Source organism: Adiantum capillus-veneris, chromosome 20 (assembly GCF_014529385.1).
Source record: "Adiantum capillus-veneris isolate H3 chromosome 20, ASM1452938v2, whole genome shotgun sequence".
Lineage (NCBI taxonomy): Eukaryota > Viridiplantae > Streptophyta > Polypodiopsida > Polypodiales > Pteridaceae > Adiantum > Adiantum capillus-veneris.
This window is the reverse complement of record NC_140950.1, coordinates 43,889,496-43,911,224: the sequence shown is the minus strand read 5'-3', so window position 1 is coordinate 43,911,224 and position 21,729 is coordinate 43,889,496. Positions and strand designations below refer to the sequence as shown.

The 21,729-nt window shown below is 44.5% G+C and overlaps 1 protein-coding gene and 1 pseudogene across 1 annotated transcript in view; both read right to left on the bottom strand.

Moving 5' to 3' along the window:
• Positions 1-3,366, bottom strand: part of LOC147432440 (AT-hook motif nuclear-localized protein 8-like) — a 54,309-nt gene extending 50,943 nt beyond the window's left edge. The window contains exon 1 of the mRNA XM_086492397.1: positions 2,622-3,366. Within this exon, the coding sequence (XP_086348523.1) occupies positions 2,622-3,120 (499 nt within the window). The 5' untranslated portion in view covers positions 3,121-3,366. The remainder of the gene's footprint in view (positions 1-2,621) is intronic.
• Positions 3,367-9,656: 6,290 nt separating this feature from the next.
• On the bottom strand, positions 9,657-10,216 carry LOC147432439 (uncharacterized; annotated as a pseudogene).
• Positions 10,217-21,729: the final 11,513 nt, after the last annotated feature.

Below are 21,729 nucleotides of genomic sequence, written 5' to 3'. Positions count from 1 at the left end.
TACGAGAAAAGAATTATCTAATTAGTTGTGTGCACATCAAAATAGATCTAGCAATTTCTAGGGCCTCAAGTGCGCCCAAGTTTGGGCCAAGAGCACCTCAGGGAGACCCTAGCAGAAAAATGCCCCGAAGCCCTAGTGATTGGGAAATCGGGTCTTCAATGAAGGGATAGATAGTAGCCTCAAATTTCAAGTTCAGGAAAATACGCGCGGTAGTGAAAGCACATGAATGAGATGGGGTCCTTAGAACAACAATAACCCTAAAGTCTGAATTATTTTTACCACCTTAGGATAAGTCAATTAAATTATTTTAAATGATTTGCGCTGGACCAAATGGCCGGACAAGTGCGAACAGGTAATGCCAGAGCAGTGTCGATACGGCATTGCGCTAGGGAGCAACTAACAATTTCATTAGTAGCATCTCTATGTGCAGTTGTGAGTTAATTTGCACATTTCATTAATAGCCTAGGGACTTTTAAAAGTGAAAGTTGAAGGGTTTTTTAAGTTATTAAGTAAGTGTGCCAAGTGGCACACTTACCAATGCAAAACTACCTCTGACACTCACTCTTACCCTCTCTCTTCCTAGCACCCCCTCTCCCTGATGGCTATTTAGGAGCACCCCCTCCCCCATTTCTCAGTGTTGGCAGTGCTCCTACCTCCCCTATTGTGAGTATACTCTACCCATTGGAGCCCTCCATGAAAGCTTGAGAGCAGCCCCTTACGACATATGGGTGGCCGCGTGCTCCCATTGTCTAGAACAAGGGTTCTCATAGCCATAACCAGCTTTCGGTAAAGTTTCATCGCGAGAAGTTGCAACGGGCACTCTCTCCGTAGAGTGTGGTGGCTGTAAATTCTCTATTTTCAGCCCCTAATCATCTCTTTCAGGGTGAATTTCAGCAAAATACACATAGAATCTAGTTCTTCTCTACCTACACCACGCATACACAAAGTTTGGTGCGATTCCATCGCGAAAAAGGTCTCTATTTCGGCTTTGGAAGATGCTCAGGTAACATTTTCAGGTTATGTGCACAAAATTACAGCAAGCATGTGTGCGTGCATTTTGCGTGTTTCTCTCTTGTTTTTGTTGGAGGAATGATTATGCAAAAAGAGACACAGTTAGCGGAAGGTAGACTCTCATTTTCGAGAGCTTCCATTGAGTTTTGGTGGAAGATAGACTCTCGTTTTCGAGAGCTTCCCGAAATCTCATAGTAAAGGGAAAATCCTCTTAGTATTCTGAGAGTAGCTTTCGCACTCTCTCAATCAGAAGCAGAAAAGAAAGAATAGAGGACAGGCAATTGCCTCGTTCCTGTGCTTGTAAAGATTCTCCCTTAGTAATAAAGATAATCTCTTTATGGGGGGGGGACCAGCCCATCTTCTGGTCCCCAATGAAGTGTCAAGCTCTCTCGCTCTCTCTCTCTCTCTCTCTCTCTCTCTCTCTCTCTCTCTAATTCTCTTGAGTATTTGAAGTACAATTAAAAGTCAGTTTACGCTTCCGTATTTTTTGTGACAGTACTCCAACCCTAATTGGCATCAAACATTACATGTGCCCAAAAAATTTGGCTCCACTAGTGCCTGAACAATGAAAACTAAATGTTGATCACCACATCGACAACTAGTTGCTTCATCGACTGGAGATCATCATCAGAGGACATGGGTGTCGTACTACTATAGCAAATATGGTAACTCCCAAACTATGACGCCTTTTACCCTTCACTTATTACTCTGGAACAGCTTGGAGGAGGTTTTCGCGATGGTGTTAGATTGGAAGAAATGGTTTTAGAGCCTCACATATACAGGAGCAATCGGTGACATGACTGGACAAAGAAAAATCTTTGAATTTAAGGCTTTTTTTGACAGCATGTAGAGACTACAAATCTATAAGTTAGCATGTACTATAAAGACGTTGGTCTCAAAGCCCTGGTCAAGATTAATTAGCTAGGAGCTTAAATGTACTCATCCTCCAAACAAAGTCAAAGAAGAAGTATTTCAAGAGATGGAAAGGCAATATGCTCTCATCCTCCACAGCAAAGTCACAAAACAAGCTTCTTAAGGTATCAAGACTGAAATTATACTGATTCCCTTCCACCCAAAGAACACATAAGAAAGAAATGATTGCGGTTAAAATAGTGGTACAATTTCAGGTTAAATCAAGTTCAACCCAAAATTCAATAATTATAAATAAGAGTAAACAATTTTACATGTCACTGTAAAGTAGATAATCCATCCATAGAGAATGCTTCATTACATCGGGTAATCCCTCCCTTCCTGTGTAACACAACCATAATCTACAGCTCGGTTCCTCTGGGTCCAACTTTCTCAGTCTGCAGATGTGACCGACTAGCTCATGTCAGAGCATTGCATCACTAAGGGGATAGGCTTGCCACTGCTCATGTCTCTTTCTTATTACCCATAGAAAAGTGCAGCTCACCTCCATGTAAGTGAGTTTGATCTTACGACAGCACAAGAGAACGGCCACAAGGATAAAGCAAGTGTAGTAGTACTAAGATAACAGCACCTTAATTTGTGTTCATGAAACAGAGATGACGCTGAAGATCGTGACTCATACCAGAGGGTAAGAAAAGAAGAGGAAAAAACACATTGCAGTTGACCAAAAAATGAATTACCTAGTGCCAAAAGTTGAGCTTTCTTGCCAGCTGCAGGTCCCTTCTTCTTTTGAGATGCAGGCTTTGGCGACTGTGGGAGGGTCACTATGACCCCATTCTCATCCTTTGCATATTTGCGAGGCCTTCCTCGCTTTCGTTTCGCAGTTTCTAAAGAAGATCTTTCGCTTATGTTAGCCATCAGCCCAAGAGGGGGGGTTTGAGCAGCAGGAGAGCCTGCGTCAAAAAATGCAGAGCTCGACTGGTTGGGATTGGGTATAGCATTAGGGTTAAGATTGGGTACTACGCAGTTAGAATTAGGCTCTGAGTTGAGATTAGGGGGAAGATTAGGGTTAGGACTAGGCAATACTGTGTTGTGCCGCATTGCTGTGGGTGTAATTATGGAGGGTGGGTTGCCCATGAGCGAGAAACCTGCTTCTCTGTTGAAGAATGAAAAGGGGCCGTGGGCGACCTGCGATTGTGGACCGCCCCTACAAGGGCTTTCCGAGTCTCGACCCTCCATGAACGCATGTATGTGAGTGTTGCCCTTCTCAGAGCTCCTCCCCTACACAAGAGAGAACAAATCGAAGTTCGAACCTTCGAAAGACAAACTTCCCCCCAAAATTCTGACACTCCCTTCACAAGAGAAGTGCGTGCGTGCGTGCGAGAGAGAGAGTGAGAGAGGAAGGAAGAGAGCGCTTAGCTGCTCTTCACTCTCTCTCTCTCTCTCTCTCTCTCTCTCTGTTCAAGAAACGCTAGGGGCCCAACACCGAGTAGCATATTTCACTCTCTGCCTCTCAGTACAACATGTGCATGCGTGTTAGAACTGCGAAGTTGCGAGGTGACATTTCGTATTTCAATTTCCAGAATCCAGCCCTAAAGCTATCGCAAAAAACCGTTTATTATCTAAGACCCCTGTCACACTGCTCGCCCATCGCCCCCATCGCCCAAAGAAAGCTCTCGGGGTCAAGGCTCAAGCCATCTAAGTTGACTTCTATTGCTGCTAAGAGCTCAGAGTTGACTCTTAGGGTGCGCACATGCACCCAAAAGCAGCCGCCGGTGGAGGAAGATTCGTGGCTACCCCACCAAGAATTTGGACCTTTGCGTACCGCCTCCTAAACGTGGTTCCACCGTAGGAACCGGAAAGGCAGGCCTCTCCCCTAGCCGTTTGAAACGGTATTGTAGCAGCGCACTACTATTATTAGCGCTATTTGCATGTGACTGCCAGTGGTCGATTACGTACATTGCTTCGCCATAGCGCGTGTAGATAAAAAGCCTCCTTGCCTGCCTGCAATACACAGCCCATTAACATCACCAACCTACTGCGCCCTTGGCCAAGCTACTACAACGTTCCCTGCTCGGCATTGCTACTGCAGGATAACAAAACGCATTGCATTATTGAACCTGCTTCAGCAGGTCGCAAGGTAACTGCACCCTATATTTATTTGCGCGTATTACTTAATGCTGCATAGAACCTGCAATGTTCATTCCCAAAAGTTGTTCTCAGAAAAGTTGTGAAATGCAGCATGCATGTGTGGTCTCTAGTTATTAAGTTCAATGAGAGCTTTAAGTTGCTTGACCAAAGACCCGGGCTGGTTGACGATATTCCCGTCGGTTCTGGGCCGGACGTGCCGCATGTGCACAGTCAGACGGCCGATGGCCACCGGTGAGGCTGCAGCCAACGTTACATGTGCGCAAAAAGGTCACCACCATGATCAAGGTCCACGGCTCCTTGGAACGGTCGGCAGCCATGCATGTGCGCAGTCTATGTGACGAAGACTCCAACAGATAGCTCCTCACTTCATTTACCCTGCATTTTAGAGATTTATTGGGTTGACTTGAAGTTTATTCATCAGTTCGTTATGAAGATTCCATTTGTCTTAAACTTTTCTAGGCTTCACAGGGCCGAAGCTGTTGTTCTCATGACTTGTCCTCTACCCCCACTAGCCATCATTATCTACCTTCTTCGCCTCTCTCAATTGTGCACTGCTTGGTTCTCTTTCTAGGCTTACCAGCCTCAGGTCATCCGGTCCAATCAATTTGTCGCCTCCTCCTGTACTGCTTCTCTACAGAAGCAAGCCCACGTTCTCTGCTCATCGGCGACCCTCCCTTCAACACCAGCTCTAGCTCCCCCAAAGACCCCTACCAACTTGAGTCTTCCGAGTCATGGACCTACCTCTCTCTCTCTCTCTCTCTCTCTCTCTCTCTCTCTCTCTCTCTCTCTCTCTCTCTCTCTCTCTCTCTCTCTCTCTCTCTCTCTCTCTCTCTCTCTCTCTCTCTCTCTCTCTCTCTCTCTCTCTCTCTTCTCGAACCCTAAGCCTCACCTGCTCGTCGAAACCTAAGCCTCGACCCCTGCACGTCTCCCCTAGGCGAGGGCAGCCCTGTGGGGGCATTAATGTCCGAGCTATGTCCCACGTCCAAGCTGCCTGCTTACGACGACTGTCATGGATGCTTGAGAGTCAGTCGTTGCCTGCATCATCGCCTATGCCATCGCCTACATCATCGTTAGAAGGCTCTAGAAGAATATAGAAGGATCTAGAAGATTCTAGAAGGTCTAAAAGTACCAAGGAGATTCTAGAAGTTTTTAGAAGGATGGAGAAGATTCCAAAAGAATCTAGAAGTTTCTGGAAAGCTCGATCTAGAAAATTGAAGAAGGATCTAGAAGGTTCTAGAAGAACTAGAAGGATCAAGAAGTTTCTAGAAGCTTGGAGAAGATTCCGAAAGAATCTAGAAGTTTTTGGAAAGCTCTAGAAAGTTGAAGAAGGATCCAGAAGGTTCTAGAAGAACTAGAAGGATCAAGAAGGTTCTAGAAGATTCTAACCTCCTCAAGAAGAACCTAGAAAGTCCTAACCTCCTCAAGCAACCTCCTCAAGCACTAGTATAAATAGGGGTCTTGGGCCACAAGCCCCTCAGTCTTGCCAACACCAGTTGTGAGCCTCCTATGAGGAAATCCCTCTTCTAGTTCTTATGTTCAAGTCTTGTCTTGCAATCAAGCCTTGTCTTGTACTCAAGTCATGTAATCCAAGTCTTGTATCTAGTTCTCTTAATAAAGTATTAAGTCTTGTAATCAATATTAAGCTTATCATCAAATCCAAGTTCTTGTACATTGTGAGCGCCTCCTCTTGCTCTCTTCTAGCTCTATACGCGCTCATAACAGTTTGGCAAGACCACCATCTCTTAATCTTCTCAAGCCATCATGGAGCCTATAATGGAAGGTGTCATCAACGCATTGCAAAGCATCCAAGCTCAGTTACAAGAACTTCGTGAGAGTAATGCTCAACTTTAAGCAAGGCAACCCCTAATCTTGGGACCCACGCTGCAAAATTTTCAACGTCAAATTCAAGAGCTTCAAGAGACAAGCACACATCAAGCACAAGCTGCAATATCTAGCTATTCTCAACAACATAAGAAGGAGCCGAAGGTCAGCATGCCTGAAAAATTTGATGGGACTAGATCAAAGTTTAGAGGTTTTCTCCAACAAGTGCGTCTCTTCATTCGAATGCAACGAGAGCGTTATCTAGATGAGCCTCTCAAGTAGGCCTTATTGGGATCCTCCTCTCGGGTACGGCTCTCTCTTGGTTTGCTCCCTTACTTGAAAAAGAATCTCCTCTTCTTCATGACTTTGAAGCTTTTGTGCGGGAGTTCTCTTCAACCTTTGGGGATACTTATAAAGCAAGGGTTGCTGAAACCAAACTTAGAAATCTCCGCCAAGGATCAAGGCCTGCATCCATCTATGCATCCGAATTTCAACAGCTCACTTGTGATCTGACTTGGCATGAGGAATATTTCATTAGCCAATTTCAGTGGGGATTAAAGGATGACGTAAAAGATCTTTTATTGACTATGCTAAAGGTTCACACACTAAGCGAGTTCATCTCTCAAGCAATAGAATGTGATAATCGACTATTTGAGAGGAGACGAGAGAGGCGTCTTGGGGCACCATTGCGACCCCAAACAGAAGTGACACGTAATGGCTACACACCTCAACAGGGCTATGAATCAAGCATTGAGCCCATGCAAATTGATTCAACACGGTTTCAACCTCTCTCAGCCCAAGAGAAGCAAAGGCGACGCATTAATGGCTTATGTATGTGTTGTGGAGAGCAGGGGCACATAGTTCAACAGTGTCCAAGGAAGAGAAGGATGAAGATTCATGGTGCAACGGCCTCAACATGTTCGAAAAACATGGACATCCAACCCCAATAGAGACCGACTGGTTGGAAAAAAGACAAGCAAAAAAATGTCTCTTTCTTCCCGTTGATTCCACTTCAAGTTTTATGCTACCAATCAAGATTCGTATGCCGGGTAGGCACATGGATTGTGAAGCATTACTAGATTCAGGCGCAACGCCATGCTTCATGGACAAAGAATTTGCAAAAGAACAAGACATACCACTTGTGGAGAAGTCTAATCCAACAACTGTAGAAGTCGTTGATGGTCGTCCCCTCGCTTCAGGGGATGTCAGGTATGAAACTCGCCCCATAGAAGTAACATTGCAGGAGCATGTTTCAAGAATAGCGTTCAATATTATATAAAGCCCAAGCAGTCCAATTGTTATTGGGCTACCATGGCTTGAATTACATAATCCTGACATTGTTTGGAGGGCTCGGAGAATTGAACCCCGAAAAGTCCAAAAGAACAAGGGAAGGCATAATAGGCCTATATATCTTGGAACCAAGGTCTTCATGCGTGCAGCCAAAAAGTATCCAACTTTCCTGATATTTGCAACACCAACCGACACGTCGACAACAAAAATCATGGAGGCATTGCCACGTCAATATCAAGATTACAATGATGTTTTTGAGAAGAAGAATGCAGACCAATTACCAGAGCATTGACCCATGGTTGTGCTATAGAGCTTCAGGAGGGAACCCAACCCCCTTTTGGCCCAATATACAAGCTATCTCAAGATGAATTGGTAGAATTACGGAAAAATATTGATGAGAATCTTGCTAAGGGGTTCATACGCGCGGCATTCAAAGTCCCCAGCAGGAGCTCCAATACTCTTTGTAAAAAAGAAGGACGGAACTCTCTGGATGTGCGTGGATTATAGGGGCCTAAACAAGATCACCGTCAAGAATTGCTATCCCCTTCCCTTGATCCCAGAGCTTCTTGAGCGCCTTGGCAAGGCAAGAATATTTACAAAAATAGATCTTCGTGGTGCTTACAACCTAGTCAGAATCAAAGAAGGTGATGAATGGAAGACAGCCTTTCGGACAAGGTATGGCCACTTTGAATATACTGTCATGCCATTTGGTCTCACAAATGCCCCAGCTATTTTTCAACATTTAATGAATGATATCTTTCGGGAGTATTTGGATTATTTTGTGGTAATATATTTGGATGATATCTTGATATTTTCCAAGGATCAAGAAGAGCATGAGCACCATGTACGATTAGTGCTTGAAAAGCTTCATGCATCAGGGTTATATGCAAAGTTGGAGAAGTGCTCTTTTCATCAATCTAAGGTGGAATTTGTTGGTTATGTAATTTCTGAAAAGGGAATCTCCATGGATCCAAAGAAGGTTCAAACCATCCTTGATTGGGAGACACCCACCTCAGTAAGAGATGTTCAATGTTTCCTCGGATTTGCAAATTTTTATCGTATCTTTATACAGGGATACTCCAAGGTGGTTACGGCACTCACAAGGTTGACAGGCCATAATAAGTTTGTCTGGAACTCAGAGGCCGCGAAAGCATTTCAGACTCTCAAGCAAGCTTTCACGACCATACCCGTTCTAATTCATGCAGATCCTACAAAGCCTTTCATCCTAGAAACAGACGCTTCAGATTTTGCCCTTAATGGCGCTATTCTATCCCAAGTAGGAGAGGATGGTCGAGTACATCTAGTGGCTTTCCATTTCCTGCAAGTTCTCAGCTGCAGAAATCAATTATGAAATCCATGACAAAGAGCTCTTAGCAATCATCGACTCCTTTGACACTTGGGGTCACCTACTCGAAGGAGCTCCTCATAAGATCATTGTCTATACAGATCACAAGAATTTGGAATACTTCATGACATCCCGCGTCTTGAATCGTCACCAAGCCAGGTGGAGTGGTATCCTATCAAGTTTGATTTTCTTATCTCTTATAGACCTGGCCGTCAACAAGCTAAGCCAGATGCCTTATCAAGAAGATCCTACCTTGCACCTAGAGAAGGCGACACAGCATTTGATCAACAAGAGTCAATGATTTTGAAACCTGAACAGCTTAAGCTAAACGTTGTCGTGCAGCTCCGCTCCCAAGCAAAGAAAGATGCCAGGAAAATGCACATTAAGTTTGTTTGAAGCTTATGTGTTTAATGAACAGTGATCAAGGGCTGATTGCAGGCCGAGTTCAATGCTGAATGTATGTCAAATGCGGCTGAAAGGGAAAAAATATGCTTTAATAATGCTAAAAAGTGGTATGCTTGAAGTGGACACGGATGGGGTATTGTGCCATAGGATTACAGTGTTCGATGTGCTCTACCGGCCAGTCTTTACGGCTTGTCAATAGGAGCTACGAGTAAGAAGTTATGACAGTTTTAAGTTGAGTCAATAGCAGATCTGTACCGGATTGAGCACCTGCTGATAAAAGGTCAAAGGTGATAGGAATGCATCTTCGTCCCTTTTCATATACAAACAATGATCCGCATGGCTGCGTTTAAAGCCTTGAGACAACATAAAAGTGTCAAACTTCTTATACCATTGTCGTGATGATTGTCTCAAACCATACAGAGCCCTTTTCAGTTTGCATACAAGTTCCTCGCATGTAGGAACTACAAAACCTTCAGGTTGTTTCATATATATGTCCTCTTCAATGTCACCATGCAAAAACGCTATCTTTACATCCATTTGATTCAATTCCAAATCAAGCACCGCAACAAGAGCAAAAAGGACACGTAAATTTGTAAGCTTTACAATAGGAGAAAAGATTTCTTAAAAATCAATTCCGTCTTTCTATGCATATCCTTTTGCAACCAATCTTGCCTTGTACTTGGGTTTCTCATCCACAATCTTAATCTTGTATACCCATGAAGAGCCTTTCTCCCTTAAGGCAATGGCACAAGATCCCCGAGTATCATTTGCATACAAGGATTCTCTTGCATTGAAGCTCCCACTTATTGCTTGACTCACATGTCTTAGCCTCTTTCTAAGTGAGAGGGTCCCCTTCATCTGTCAGCATAATATAATGCAAAGAGGGATCATATCTACTCACATTCCGCCTTGGACGAGTAAAACGCCTCACCCAATTATCCACATTATCTGGAAATTGGTCTACATTAGGTGGAACAATGATATCGTCAACAAAGGGCTGTTGTACATTATTTTCAGCCCTGTTTTCAGCATTGTTATGTGGCTGCACATGCCCTTCAGGAGCCTCATTTTGCTGTCCAGCATCATCTGCCTCAAACACCACTGGTTCATCAACATTTTTAGCCATATGTGGTGCATCCCGAAGGTCAAAATTAGGCCTAATAGATGGCTGTACATGCTGAAATTTGACCTTCTTATGGTCACCAGTAGAGCCACAATTGTTTTTAAGCAGCCTTGCCTCGTTAAAAACAACATCCCGGCTGCGTACAACCTTTTTGAGCTGAGGTAACCAAATTATGTAGCCCATTTCACCTTCTTCACCATATCCCATGAAGAGGCCTTTAATGGACTTTGCATCCAGCTTACTCCTCAACTCAGGTCTTACATGCACAAACGCTTCGCAACCAAAGACGCATAAGTGATCATATGAAGCAGGTTTACCAGACTAAACCTCTTCAGAGATGTCACCTTTCAAAGACATGTGAGGGGATCGATTACATTCAAACCATAGTGCCCCTAGGATTACATCCTCATGCTTGAGAGGAGAGATAAAGAAGTCCTCTTTGTCCACATAGCTTTGGACATGGAGCCTCAATTTCTCGATTAAGGGAGTGACTGAAGCTTCTTGCCCCTTAAAAGCACCATCTGCGGGTAGGACATCTCCCATCTCATAGGCTTGTATGCTTAGCTTGGTGGCCAACTCTGTGGATATGAAATTATGAGTAGAACCAGGGTCAAAGAGAATAAAAACATCATGTTCTCTTACCTTTCCCCAAGCATGGCATAGAGGAGATCCTTTGTGGTGAGTTTCCTCCTCTTGGATTTCGACCAAGGTAGCTCTAGGAGGCTCATGGCGGTTGTTCTTTTGGGGACAAGCGCGGTACGCATGCCCTTGCTCGCCGCACTTGAAACAACGGTTATCCTTGCAATAACGCTCAAGCTCTTCAGGAGAGAGTTTATTTTTACTTTTGTAAAGTCCCTTCTCTTTAGCTTTGTTGGAGTTGCCCTTAGGAGACTTTTGAACATTGTCCTTCCCCTTGGGCTCATTGGAACCATAGTCACATGGGGACGGGGACGGGTCTCAAGGACGTGGCGGGTCCCGGGGACGGGGACGTGGCAAAACAGGGGACGGGGGACGCGACAGGGGACGTGCTTTAAAAAACACTAATTCTTTGCAAATTTAATACTGAGACAATACAGAACACTTACAGCACAAGATTGCAAAGAAAAAGTGGTTTTTGCATTCAAAAAAAGTCGGTTGAGCAGGGGGTTGAGAAGTGGCAGCGGGGCCGGAGGAAGGAGAAGGAGGAGGGCTTAGAGAAGCTTGGGATCCATCTTGAGATGCCATTGATGGTAGATATTAGAGAAGGGTTGAAGAGAAGGAAAGAGGAGTAGGAGAAATCTTGATGGGGGAGAGAGAGAGAGAGAGAGAGAGAGAGAGAGAGAGAGAGAGAGAGAGAGAGAGAGAGAGAGAGAGAGGAACTTCAAGTCTTCAAGGAAGTGGCCTTGAGCCTTGAGGCTTGGGTATGATAATAGATACTATGAGGCTATGAGCCTTCAGGCTTTGAAGTGGGTGATCTTAAGTAGAAAGAACTCCCCCCAAAATGGGGGTTTGAACTTTGAATTTGAAATTTGAAAGGCCCCCCAAAGGTGGGATTTTGAAATTTTGAATCCCCCCCCAAAAGGGTTTTTTAATGAACAATGATCAAGGGCTGATTGCAGGCTGAGTTCAATGCTGAATGTATGTCAAATGCGGCTGAAAGGGCAAAAATATGCTTTAATAATGCTAAAAAGTGGTATGCTTGAAGTGGACACGGATGGGGTATTGTGCCATAGGACTGCAGTGTTCGATGTGCTCTACCGGCCAGTCTTTACGGCTCGTCAATAGGAGCTACAGGTAAGAAGTTATGACAGTTTTAAGTTGAGTCAATAGCAGATTTGTACCGGAATTAGCACCTGCTGATAAAAGGTCAAAGGTGATAGGAATGCATGAGTCCGAAGTGCTCACTTTCAGGAGCATGTCGGTCTTTTCAGTTCATCAATCAGGGTTTCAGTTGGCAAGATATGGTCAATTTAAGTATCACCGGGGGCCGGGTTCGAACTACCCTGGTCGGCTCGATTGGTGTCTCGGCCGGAAGTTTTGTTTATTGTCCAGGGTTGGGATGCGGGAGCAAAAATAGCTTGATGAGTCTCATGACCGGGATGTCGTTTGATGCAGTTCTTGGCCGTCAATGGTCGTATTGGTATTACCTGGCTGACAGAAAAGTAACTCTGACATTTTTATCGGATGTGATGGAAAGGCCTTGCTTCAATGCAATCACTTGTATTTGCAGCTTAAAGATATGTATGCCAAATGTGATTCCCTTACGATGCTTATGGCCGCCAATGAAAAAGCCTAGCAAAGCTTCGGCCGACATGCGTATCGGACACGAAGTCCCGAGCTTTTTGGTCGATTTGTATGCCAAATGTGATGCCGTTACGAAGGCCGACTGCCTAATTGATGTGCTTGGAATTGCCTTTGCCAACATGTATGTCAAATGTGACGCCCTACAAGGACATTAAAACCCTCCAAGCCCAAAGGCCCAAGGCCCAAAAGTCGCCCGCCCATGGGGTGACCACCCAAAACAAAAAGGGTTTTAAAATTAAGTGTGAAGGGGGAAGAAAAAACAGAGAGTGGCATGGCGGCAGCGCGCAGAAGACGCAGGAGGGAGGAAAATGGCTCGCGCTGGGCGCTACAGTCATCGGACGCGCACGACGTAGAAGCGGAAATTGATCACAACGCCAGGGTGCTCCGTTTTGGTGCTACTCGCGCTGGATTTGGTGCTGGCCCAGTTCCGGCCCTGCCACATCATCGGGACAGTTCCCGCCACGTCAGCCACCCATTAGCGATGTCGCTAATGGGTAGGCTATTTTTAGAAAGGGGGGGCATGCAACTTAGAAAAGAGGGAAATCATCTTGAGTTGAGGGCTCCTTCTCATAATCTCAAAGGGCTCTCTGAAGCTCTCCTCTTAAGCTCCATCTTCGGGGAAGCTCCATAGCTTTAAACTCTTAAGCATAATCTCCGAACCTCCATAGCCGGAAATTCTTAACCTAATCCTCCTCATAATCTTATGCTCTTCTAGCCGCCTAATATGCTCGGAAGCTCTATACTCTTAAGCTCTGGATAACGGAAGCTCCATTTTCTTAATCTCCATAGCCTTAAGCCATTCATAATCGAGATTTTCTTAATCTCCATATCCAAATCTCCATAACCGGAACAAAGCCTAATCTCAAACTGTTAACAGTGTCCATTCGAAGCAGGAAGCAGAAGGCAGAGCAAGCAGGATTCCATCAATTTTCTTGTTTAGCACCTGGTTTTAGGCAGGATTTCTTCTTGTTAAGAGCATTTAAGCTCTATTAGTGATCGATTAATCATGGATTTTGTCAATTAACTCGGGATTAAATGGACTGCCTGTTTTAAATACTGCTGTCGATAATTTGTATCTGCTACACCTTGTTTTCCGCACCTCTCACAGCCAGGGGCCCGGTGCCTTCTTGGCTCACCTTTCGCACAATTATCCCCGACATAATTGGTGAACCCGACGCGAAACGAGCCGGGGTGAGCAGTGTGGTGAAGAAGGATGTTGACACCGCAAGAGGCTGCCATGCAGCAAATGATGCAGCAATTTTCTTCTTACATGCAACAAAAGCAGGCTGCTCAACAGCAGTACAATTTGCAGGAGAGGATCCGTAAAGCTTGGCACACAGTTACCAAGAAATTACATCGATTTGAAGGCTGGGATATTAGCAAATTCTGCAATATCTATGAACAGGCAATGGAAGAGAATAAAATTGATGATCAGAACGCAGTAGAAGGGTTCCATTTGATTGCTGAGCCGGAACTTAGGAGTCGAATTAAAGAAATCCAGGTGCTTCAAGGTGCAAATTGGCAGGATTTCAAGAAGGCGCTTCAAGAGGAGTACTTCCTGGAGGATTCTCAAAGAGTAACCAGGCAAAGTTTCATGTAGTGGGTGCAGAAGAAGAAAAAAAATCCGTCTGCACGAGAGTTAATGCGGGAATTTGAGAAGAAATTTGAGCAACTGTCTTCGACAGAGCAACGTTCAATGAGGGATCAGAAGATTGAGTTGTTTATTCAGGCTGCTGATCCTCGACTTCAAAAGAGTTTAGTGCAGTTGCTAGAGGATCCAAGTGGAGAATTGGGCTTAACATCCGACTGGAAGGTAGTCACCGAAGCAGTCAACATGATTGTGAAACGACAGATGAGAGTTGACAAGATGATCGTGGCTGACATCATGGATGTTACGGAGGAGGAACCTAAAGAGAAAACAATCTCGGCAATACCTAGAGTGGAGGAGCCAGTTCTTGACGAATTGGTGAAAGGTATTCAAGAATTGAATTTGAATTTTAAAGCTGTTAAATTTGATGGTCTAGTTGCAAAGGGGTCTACATCGGAGCCTAGGCAGCAGCCACCACGCAAAGGCAGGGATCGATGCATGTGGTGTGATAGTGAAGACCACAAGTATGTTAAGGAGTGTGATGAATTTGACGAAGCATATAAAAAGAATGTGGTGTTCTGGAAGGACAAGAAGATACACCTTAGGGAAACAGGTGAGATGCTCCGCCTGAACTTCGGTAGGGGCGGCATGAAGAAGATAGTTGATGAGATTCAGCATAATGTTGCTCTTGTGGAGGCAGCTACCTATGGGCTGCAAGTCTGCGGGAAGGGTGATGAAGATGGTGCTGGTACCAAGGGTCAATTATGGCCTTATGCTTTGAAGACAGTAGAAACTAGACAGGTAACTTATGGGAAGCTGCGGCAAGTAGGGAATTCAATTCGAGAAACCACAGGGTGGGCTGATCCAATGGATTCCCTCTCAGTGTATGCATTCATTGCGAAGTCTCAAGCTAATGAGGCTATGGTGGAGGAGAAGCGAAAAAGAGATGAAGAAACTCCTGGGACATCGAAGAGGACAACGAGGTTCAACAGCAAGAAAGAAGAAAGTCCTGCTCCAAAGCCCGCTCCTGAAGTGGTGATGGAGGATGCACCTAAGGACAAAAAGCAAGGTAAACCCAAGGGACCCTCTTATAAGCTCAAGTTTGACATTGAATTAGCTACAGATTTAAAGAAAGTCTTTGAAGAGCGAATTTTGAATAGCAAGGTGGAACTCACATTGGGTGATATATTGGGGATTGCCAAACGTGAGTTTCATGAGGAGAATAGATATCATAAAAAGGAAGCGGCAGATACCAAGTGAACAGGAGCCGGAGTCAGTGAAAAGCCAGGTGGTACGCCACATTGAAGCAATTCTAGACGACTATGAAGAGTATTTGGCGAACCTTGAAGAAGAAAAAGAAGAGTCGAGGTCTGTGGTGGTGTCAAATCCAACTGTATCTGAGGTAAGGCATGTTCATTTCAATGAAGATGAAGATAGTGAAAGCATACCAAGGAGTCACTTTTCAAGGACTCATTGGGCAAGAGCAACAACCGAAACTGTTGTAAAACTTGGTGACATCGAAGAACCGGTCTTGGCACTCATAGATCATGGATCGGAGATCAATTTGATGGCTAAAAGCTTGCACAAAAAGGGGAAATGGCCTATTGATGTGGACCATGGTTGGCAGATTCGAGCTGCCAATATGCTTCCAGGCGACCTCTATGGTGCATGTGCCAATGTTAAGGTAACTGTAGGGGATGTCTGTGATGAGCAAAATTTCTTTATACAGGAGCATTCCTCTTATCCTTTAATATTGGGGCAACCATACATTACGGCTGTGCGAATGGAAACCAAAGTGATGGATGATAGCTCGGCCTATGCTAGGGTCCGGAGTCGTGATGGTAAGAAAGCAGTGCAATTCTTGACTGTATGTGTTAACCATGTTAGGAATAAGGACAGTCTACGGGATCATCCAATGCCGAAGATACGCAAGGAGTTTAGAGAACACGGGTTTGCATAGGATTTTCTCGGAGTGCCATTATAAAGTGGGACTATGGTGGTACAAGTGAGGAGAAGTTCTCGCAAAGAGAAGCTTTCTCTTCGGGGTTTTTGGGGTTAACATCTGAAGGTTCAATCTCTTTCACAAAATTTAATGATTTGCCGAAGTGGGAAAAACCGTATGTCTCAGGTATTCAAAGTGAATTGCAGGGTTGTGATGTGCTTGAATCTGATGATGTGATTTCAGGAGTCTTCGAAGAGGTATCTTATGAAGATACTATGTCAGTGCTTGAAGAGATCAGGCAAAACAGGTTACAAAGTGTAACTGAAGTAGTCAAGGTTCATTCAATGGACATGTATGATGAGCTAAGTTCATATGAAGCACTTATGCATATTGAAGATGAATGAAGTGACACTGTTGAAGCACAGGTAGAGACCAAATACAAAACTGTTGCCAAGAAAGTGAGGCCAGTGGCTACACCGCTGCCAGAAGGAAGTAATGGAATGATCAAGGAAGCTTCTCGACAGCCTATACTCAGAGATCCGAAGAACATAGGGCATAAGTTTACTAAGGAGACACTACAGCAGCTGAAGGTTGGTGAAGATGGTTTCCTCAATGAAGAGGAGATCAAATGTTTTCAAGGTATGCTCGAAAAACATGGTAAAGCTTTCGCTTTTGAGCCAAATGAGATAGGGTGTGTGGATCCGAGTGTTGTTTCACCAATGGTTATTTTCACTGTTCCACACATGCCATGGAGCTTGCGTCCTATTCCAGTTCCTAAAGCTCACTTGCCAAAGCTCATCAATTTGCTCAATGAAAAGATTCAAATGGGAATTTTGGAGCCGTCATGTGCTCCGTATTCTAATCGATGGTTTACTGTTCCGAAGAAAAATGGCACATTAAGGTTCATTCAGGATATGCAACCGGTTAACAAGGTAACAATCCGCAATGTGGGTACTGGTCCAATTGTGGATGAATTTGCTGAGGCCTTTGCAGGTAGATCTATTTACTCCATGGACGATCTTTATTCAGGATATGATCAATTCCAGTTAGCTTTGGAGAGCAGGGATCTTACTACAATGCGTACTCCTCTTGGTTTGGTAAGAATGTGCACTCTACCACAGGGTGCTACTAATTCAGTAGCTCATATGATGAACGGCATGAATAAGGTGTTAAGGGACTTTATCCCACATGTTACCATGCCTTTCATTGATGATCTACCAATTAAGGGTTGTGAAGAAGGCTCAAAATATGAAACAAAAGATAAGAGGGGGTGTAGACAGTTTGTTGCTCAACATATTGCTGACTGTGATGCTATATTATCAAGGCTTGAAGAAGTTAACTTAACACTTTCAGGTCAAAAATCGACTTTTGGAGCTAAAGAGGTCTTAATTGTGGGACACATGTGCAGTTCTGAAGGAAGAAGGCCAAGTCCTGCAAAAGTTGAAGCAATCCAAAAGATGAGGGACACATCTGCTTCAGTTACTGAGGTTCGTCGATTCTTAGGCGTGTGTGTGTTCTATCGTATTTGGCTGCCACACTTTGCCCATGTTGCAGAGGTGCTGTATCAATTGCTACGAAAAGGTAAGAGGTTTGTTTGGGAAAAATTTCACACACAAGCTATTAGGAAATTAAAGAAGATGCTTCTTGAGGCTCCGACCTTGAGGAAAGTTGATTATAAATGCGACAGGCCAGTTATTTTCACAGTTGACACTAGCCCAACAGGAATTGGATGGGCTATAGGTCAAGATGATGCTAAAGGACATAGGTATGCAGTGAGATTTGGAGCCAAGGTGCTCAATGCTCGTCAACGAGTATATCCACATGTTAAGAGGGAACTTTGGGGCGTTGCTACTGCTCTAAGGACCGATAAAGAATATTTTATTGGAGCTACCGTTGTGGTAGAAACAGATTGCTTGCCACTAATAGGAATGATTGCAAATTGCTCTACTCCGGACATTGCCATGCTACGATGGATAGCGTATATCAAGTCTCTTAATCCTGAATTTTGTCATATTGCAGGTAGAGATAACCCTGTTGCAGATATGTTATCGAGAGCCAGATTTGAAGATGAAGAAGAGATGCTGACCACGAGTGATGATGTTGGTTTGAAGTTCTACACGTCTTCTTATCTACATGCCAACTGCGGTAGTATTGCTCATGTTTTTGAAGTCTTTTCTGAAGAGTTGTATGATGGAGAGTGGCTTATGATTGGTCGCTACCTAAGTACTCTCACTAGACAAGAAGGATGGAGTGATCAAGAATTCAGGAAGATCAGGAAAAAGGCCTATGGCTATTTCCTGAAAGACGGGCATTTATGGAAGCAACCGAAGCGCCCGGGAGGGGGGCACCATAACGAGTTATTTGCGACAAAGCAACCCAACAGCAGGTGATTAAAGAGTTTCATGAAAGTCTATGGGCTGGACACAGAGGAGTCTGGGCAACCTTTGTCAAAATTAAAGACCGATATTGGTGGAGAGTTATGTATAAAGATGTGGTTCAATTTGTGGAATCATGCTTCATATGTCAACAGTACTCTAATGTGCGACATAGAGATGGGTTGCATCCCACCTATCCACTGGCTATGCACTACAAGTGGGTGGTGGACCTTATTACAATGCCAGTAGGAGTGTGGCAGATGAGATATATTGTTCTTGCCAGGGAAGATCTTACTAATCAGGTGGAAGGCAGAGCTTTGCGTACCAAAGCTACCAGTTCAGTATGCAAGTTCTTGCTTGAAGATGTTATCTCTAGGTATGGATGTGTTGGCAGAATTACTGCAGATAGAGAAGAACTGGATGCAAATGCAGCTCGAGAGTTTTTTGCTCGTATGGGCATTAAACTCGCCCTCACCACATCATATAATCCAGAAGGTAATGGGAAGAGTGAAAGGGGACATCCGCCTATTGTTAAAGCTTTAGCAAAGGCGTGTGAAGGACATATTGGTGATTGGCCTAAAATCTTGCCATTTGCTTTGTGGGCTGATCGCACTACTCACAGTTCAGTTACAGGATTTATGCCATTCGAATTGATGCATGGGCAGAAACCCATCATGCCTACGGAGGAAGCAGTTACAACTTGGACCATAATGCCATGGGAAGAAGGTATGTCTACTGAAGACTTGCTTGCTCTACGTATTCGGTAGCTTGAGAGGCGTCAAGAGGATATTGAGCAGGCTAAAGAGAAGCTTAAGGAGGCAAGATTGAAGAACAAGGCAGCATTTGATGGAAAGCATAGACTACGACCACATGCTATCAAGGAAGGTGACTGGGTACTTGTCTATGACAGTAGCTTGGAGAACCAATACTCTGCTATGCGGAAAATGGTGAAACGGTGGTTTGGACCATATGTGGTGCAACATGTTTTTGATAATGCGACATATCAATTGTGTGAACTAGATGGTACTATGCTTAAAGTGCCTATTGCAAGAAAAAGAATCGAGTTGTTCAAGAAGCGAGAAGGCGAGATTGTTCTTGAAGATTCTCGTTCTGATCCACCTCCAAAGGATCATGTTATGTATGCTTCAGATGATATGTCTGATGATGATTTTAATGAAGCTGATTAAGTGCAATTGGCACAGACCGGAGGCTATGCAAGTTCAGAGGGGGTGAATGTCGTGCAGCTCCGCTCCCAAGCAAAGAAAGATGCCAGGAAAATGCACATTAAGTTTGTTTGAAGCTTATGTGTTTAATGAACAGTGATCAAGGGCTGATTGCAGGCCTCAATGCTGAATGTATGTCAAATGCGGCTGAAAGGGCAAAAATATGCTTTAATAATGCTAAAAAGTGGTATGCTTGAAGTGGACACGGATGGGGTATTGTGCCATAGGACTGCAGTGTTCGATGTGCTCTACCGGCCAGTCTTTACGGCTTGTCAATAGGAGCTACGGGTAAGAAGTTATGACAGTTTTAAATTGAGTCAATAGCAGATCTGTACCGGATTGAGCACCTGCTGATAAAAGGTCAAAGGTGATAGGAATGCATGAGTCCGAAGTGCTCACTTTCAGGAGCATGTCGGTCTTTTCAGTTCGTCAATCGGGTTTCAGTTGGCAAGATATGGTCAATTTAAGTATCACCGGGGGCCGGGTTCGAACCGCCCTGGTCGGCTCGATTGGTGTCTCGGCCGGAAGTTTTGTTTATTGTCCAGGGTTGGGATACGGGAGCAGAAATAGCTTGATGAGTCTCATGACCGGGATGTCGTTTGATGCAGTGCTTGGCCGTCAGTGGTCGTATTGGTATTATCTGGCTGACAGGAAAGTAACTCTGACATTTTTATCGGATGTGATGGAAAGGCCTTGCTTCAATGCAATCACTTGTATTTGCAGCTTAAAGATATGTATGCCAAATGTGATTCCCTTACGATGCTTATGGCCGCCAATGAAAAAGCCTAGCAAAGCTTCGGCCGACATGCGTATCGGACACGAAGTCTCGAGCTTTTTGGTCGATTTGTATGCCAAATGTGATGCCATTACGAAGGCCGACTGCCTAATTGATGTGTGCTTGGAATTGCCTTTGCCAACATGTATGTCAAATGTGACGCCCTACAAGGGCATTAAAACCCTCCAAGCCCAAAGGCCCAAGGCCCAAAAGTCGCCCGCCCATGGGGTGACCACCCAAAACAAAAAGGGTTTTAAAATTAAGTGTGAAGGGGGAAGAAAAAACAGAGAGTGGCATGGCGGCAGCGCGCAGAAGACGCAGGAGGGAGGAAAATGGCTCGCGCTGGGCGCTACAGTCATCGGACGCGCACGACGTAGAAGCGGAAATTGATCACAACGCCAGGGTGCTCCGTTTTGGTGCTACTCGCGCCGTATTTGGTGCTGGCCCAGTTCCGGCCCTGCCACATCATCGGGACAGTTCCCGCCACGTCAGCCACCCATTAGCGATGTCGCTAATGGGTAGGCTATTTTTAGAAAGGGGGGGCATGCAACTTAGAAAAGAGGGAAATCATCTTGAGCTGAGGGCTCCTTCTCATAATCTCAAAAGGTTCTCTGAAGCTCTCCTCTTAAGCTCCATCTTCGGGGAAGCTCCATAGCTTTAAATTCTTAAGCATAATCTCCGAACCTCCATAGCCGGAAATTCTTAATCTAATCCTCCTCATAATCTTATGCTCTTCTAGCCGCCTAATATGCTCGGAAGCTCTATACTCTTAAGCTCTGGATAACGGAAGCTCCATTTTCTTAATCTCCATAGCCTTAAGCCGTTCATAATCGAGATTTTCTTAATCTCCATATCCGAATCTCCATAGCCGGAACAAAGCTTAATCTCAAACTGTTAACAGTGTCCATTCGAAGCAGGAAGCAGAAGGCAGAGCAAGCAAGATTCCATCAATTTTCTTGTTTAGCACCTGGTTTTAGCCAGGATTTCTTTTTGTTAAGAGCATTTAAGCTCCATTAGTGATCGATTAATCATGGATTTTGTCAATTAACTAGGGATTAAATGGACTGCCTGTTTTAAATACTGTTGTCGATAATTTTGTATCTGCTACACCTTGTTTTCCGCACCTCTCACAGCCAGGGGCCCGGTGCCTTCCTGGCTCACCTTTCGCACAATTATCCCCCGACAACGTCACCATGAGCCAAGCTCCTGAAGATTCTACTTTTCTTTCTAAGGTGAAGACGCAAATTGCCAAAGACCCACTTGCTCAGAATATTAGACAACAACTACAAGGACAAGAGGCTAATGAGGACTTTCAAAAAATTGATGGACTAATTTACTATAAGGGTCTTCTCTATATTTCGCCAGGACCAACACGCTTGGAGGTACTTCCGCAACGGCATGATCTTCCATTAGCAGCAGGCCATTTTGGGGTTAATAAGACAATTGAGCTTCTCTCCCGTGACTTTTGGTGGCCTCAAATGTGGAAGCTTGTCAAGGAGTATGTAGGCACTTGTGACACTTGCAATA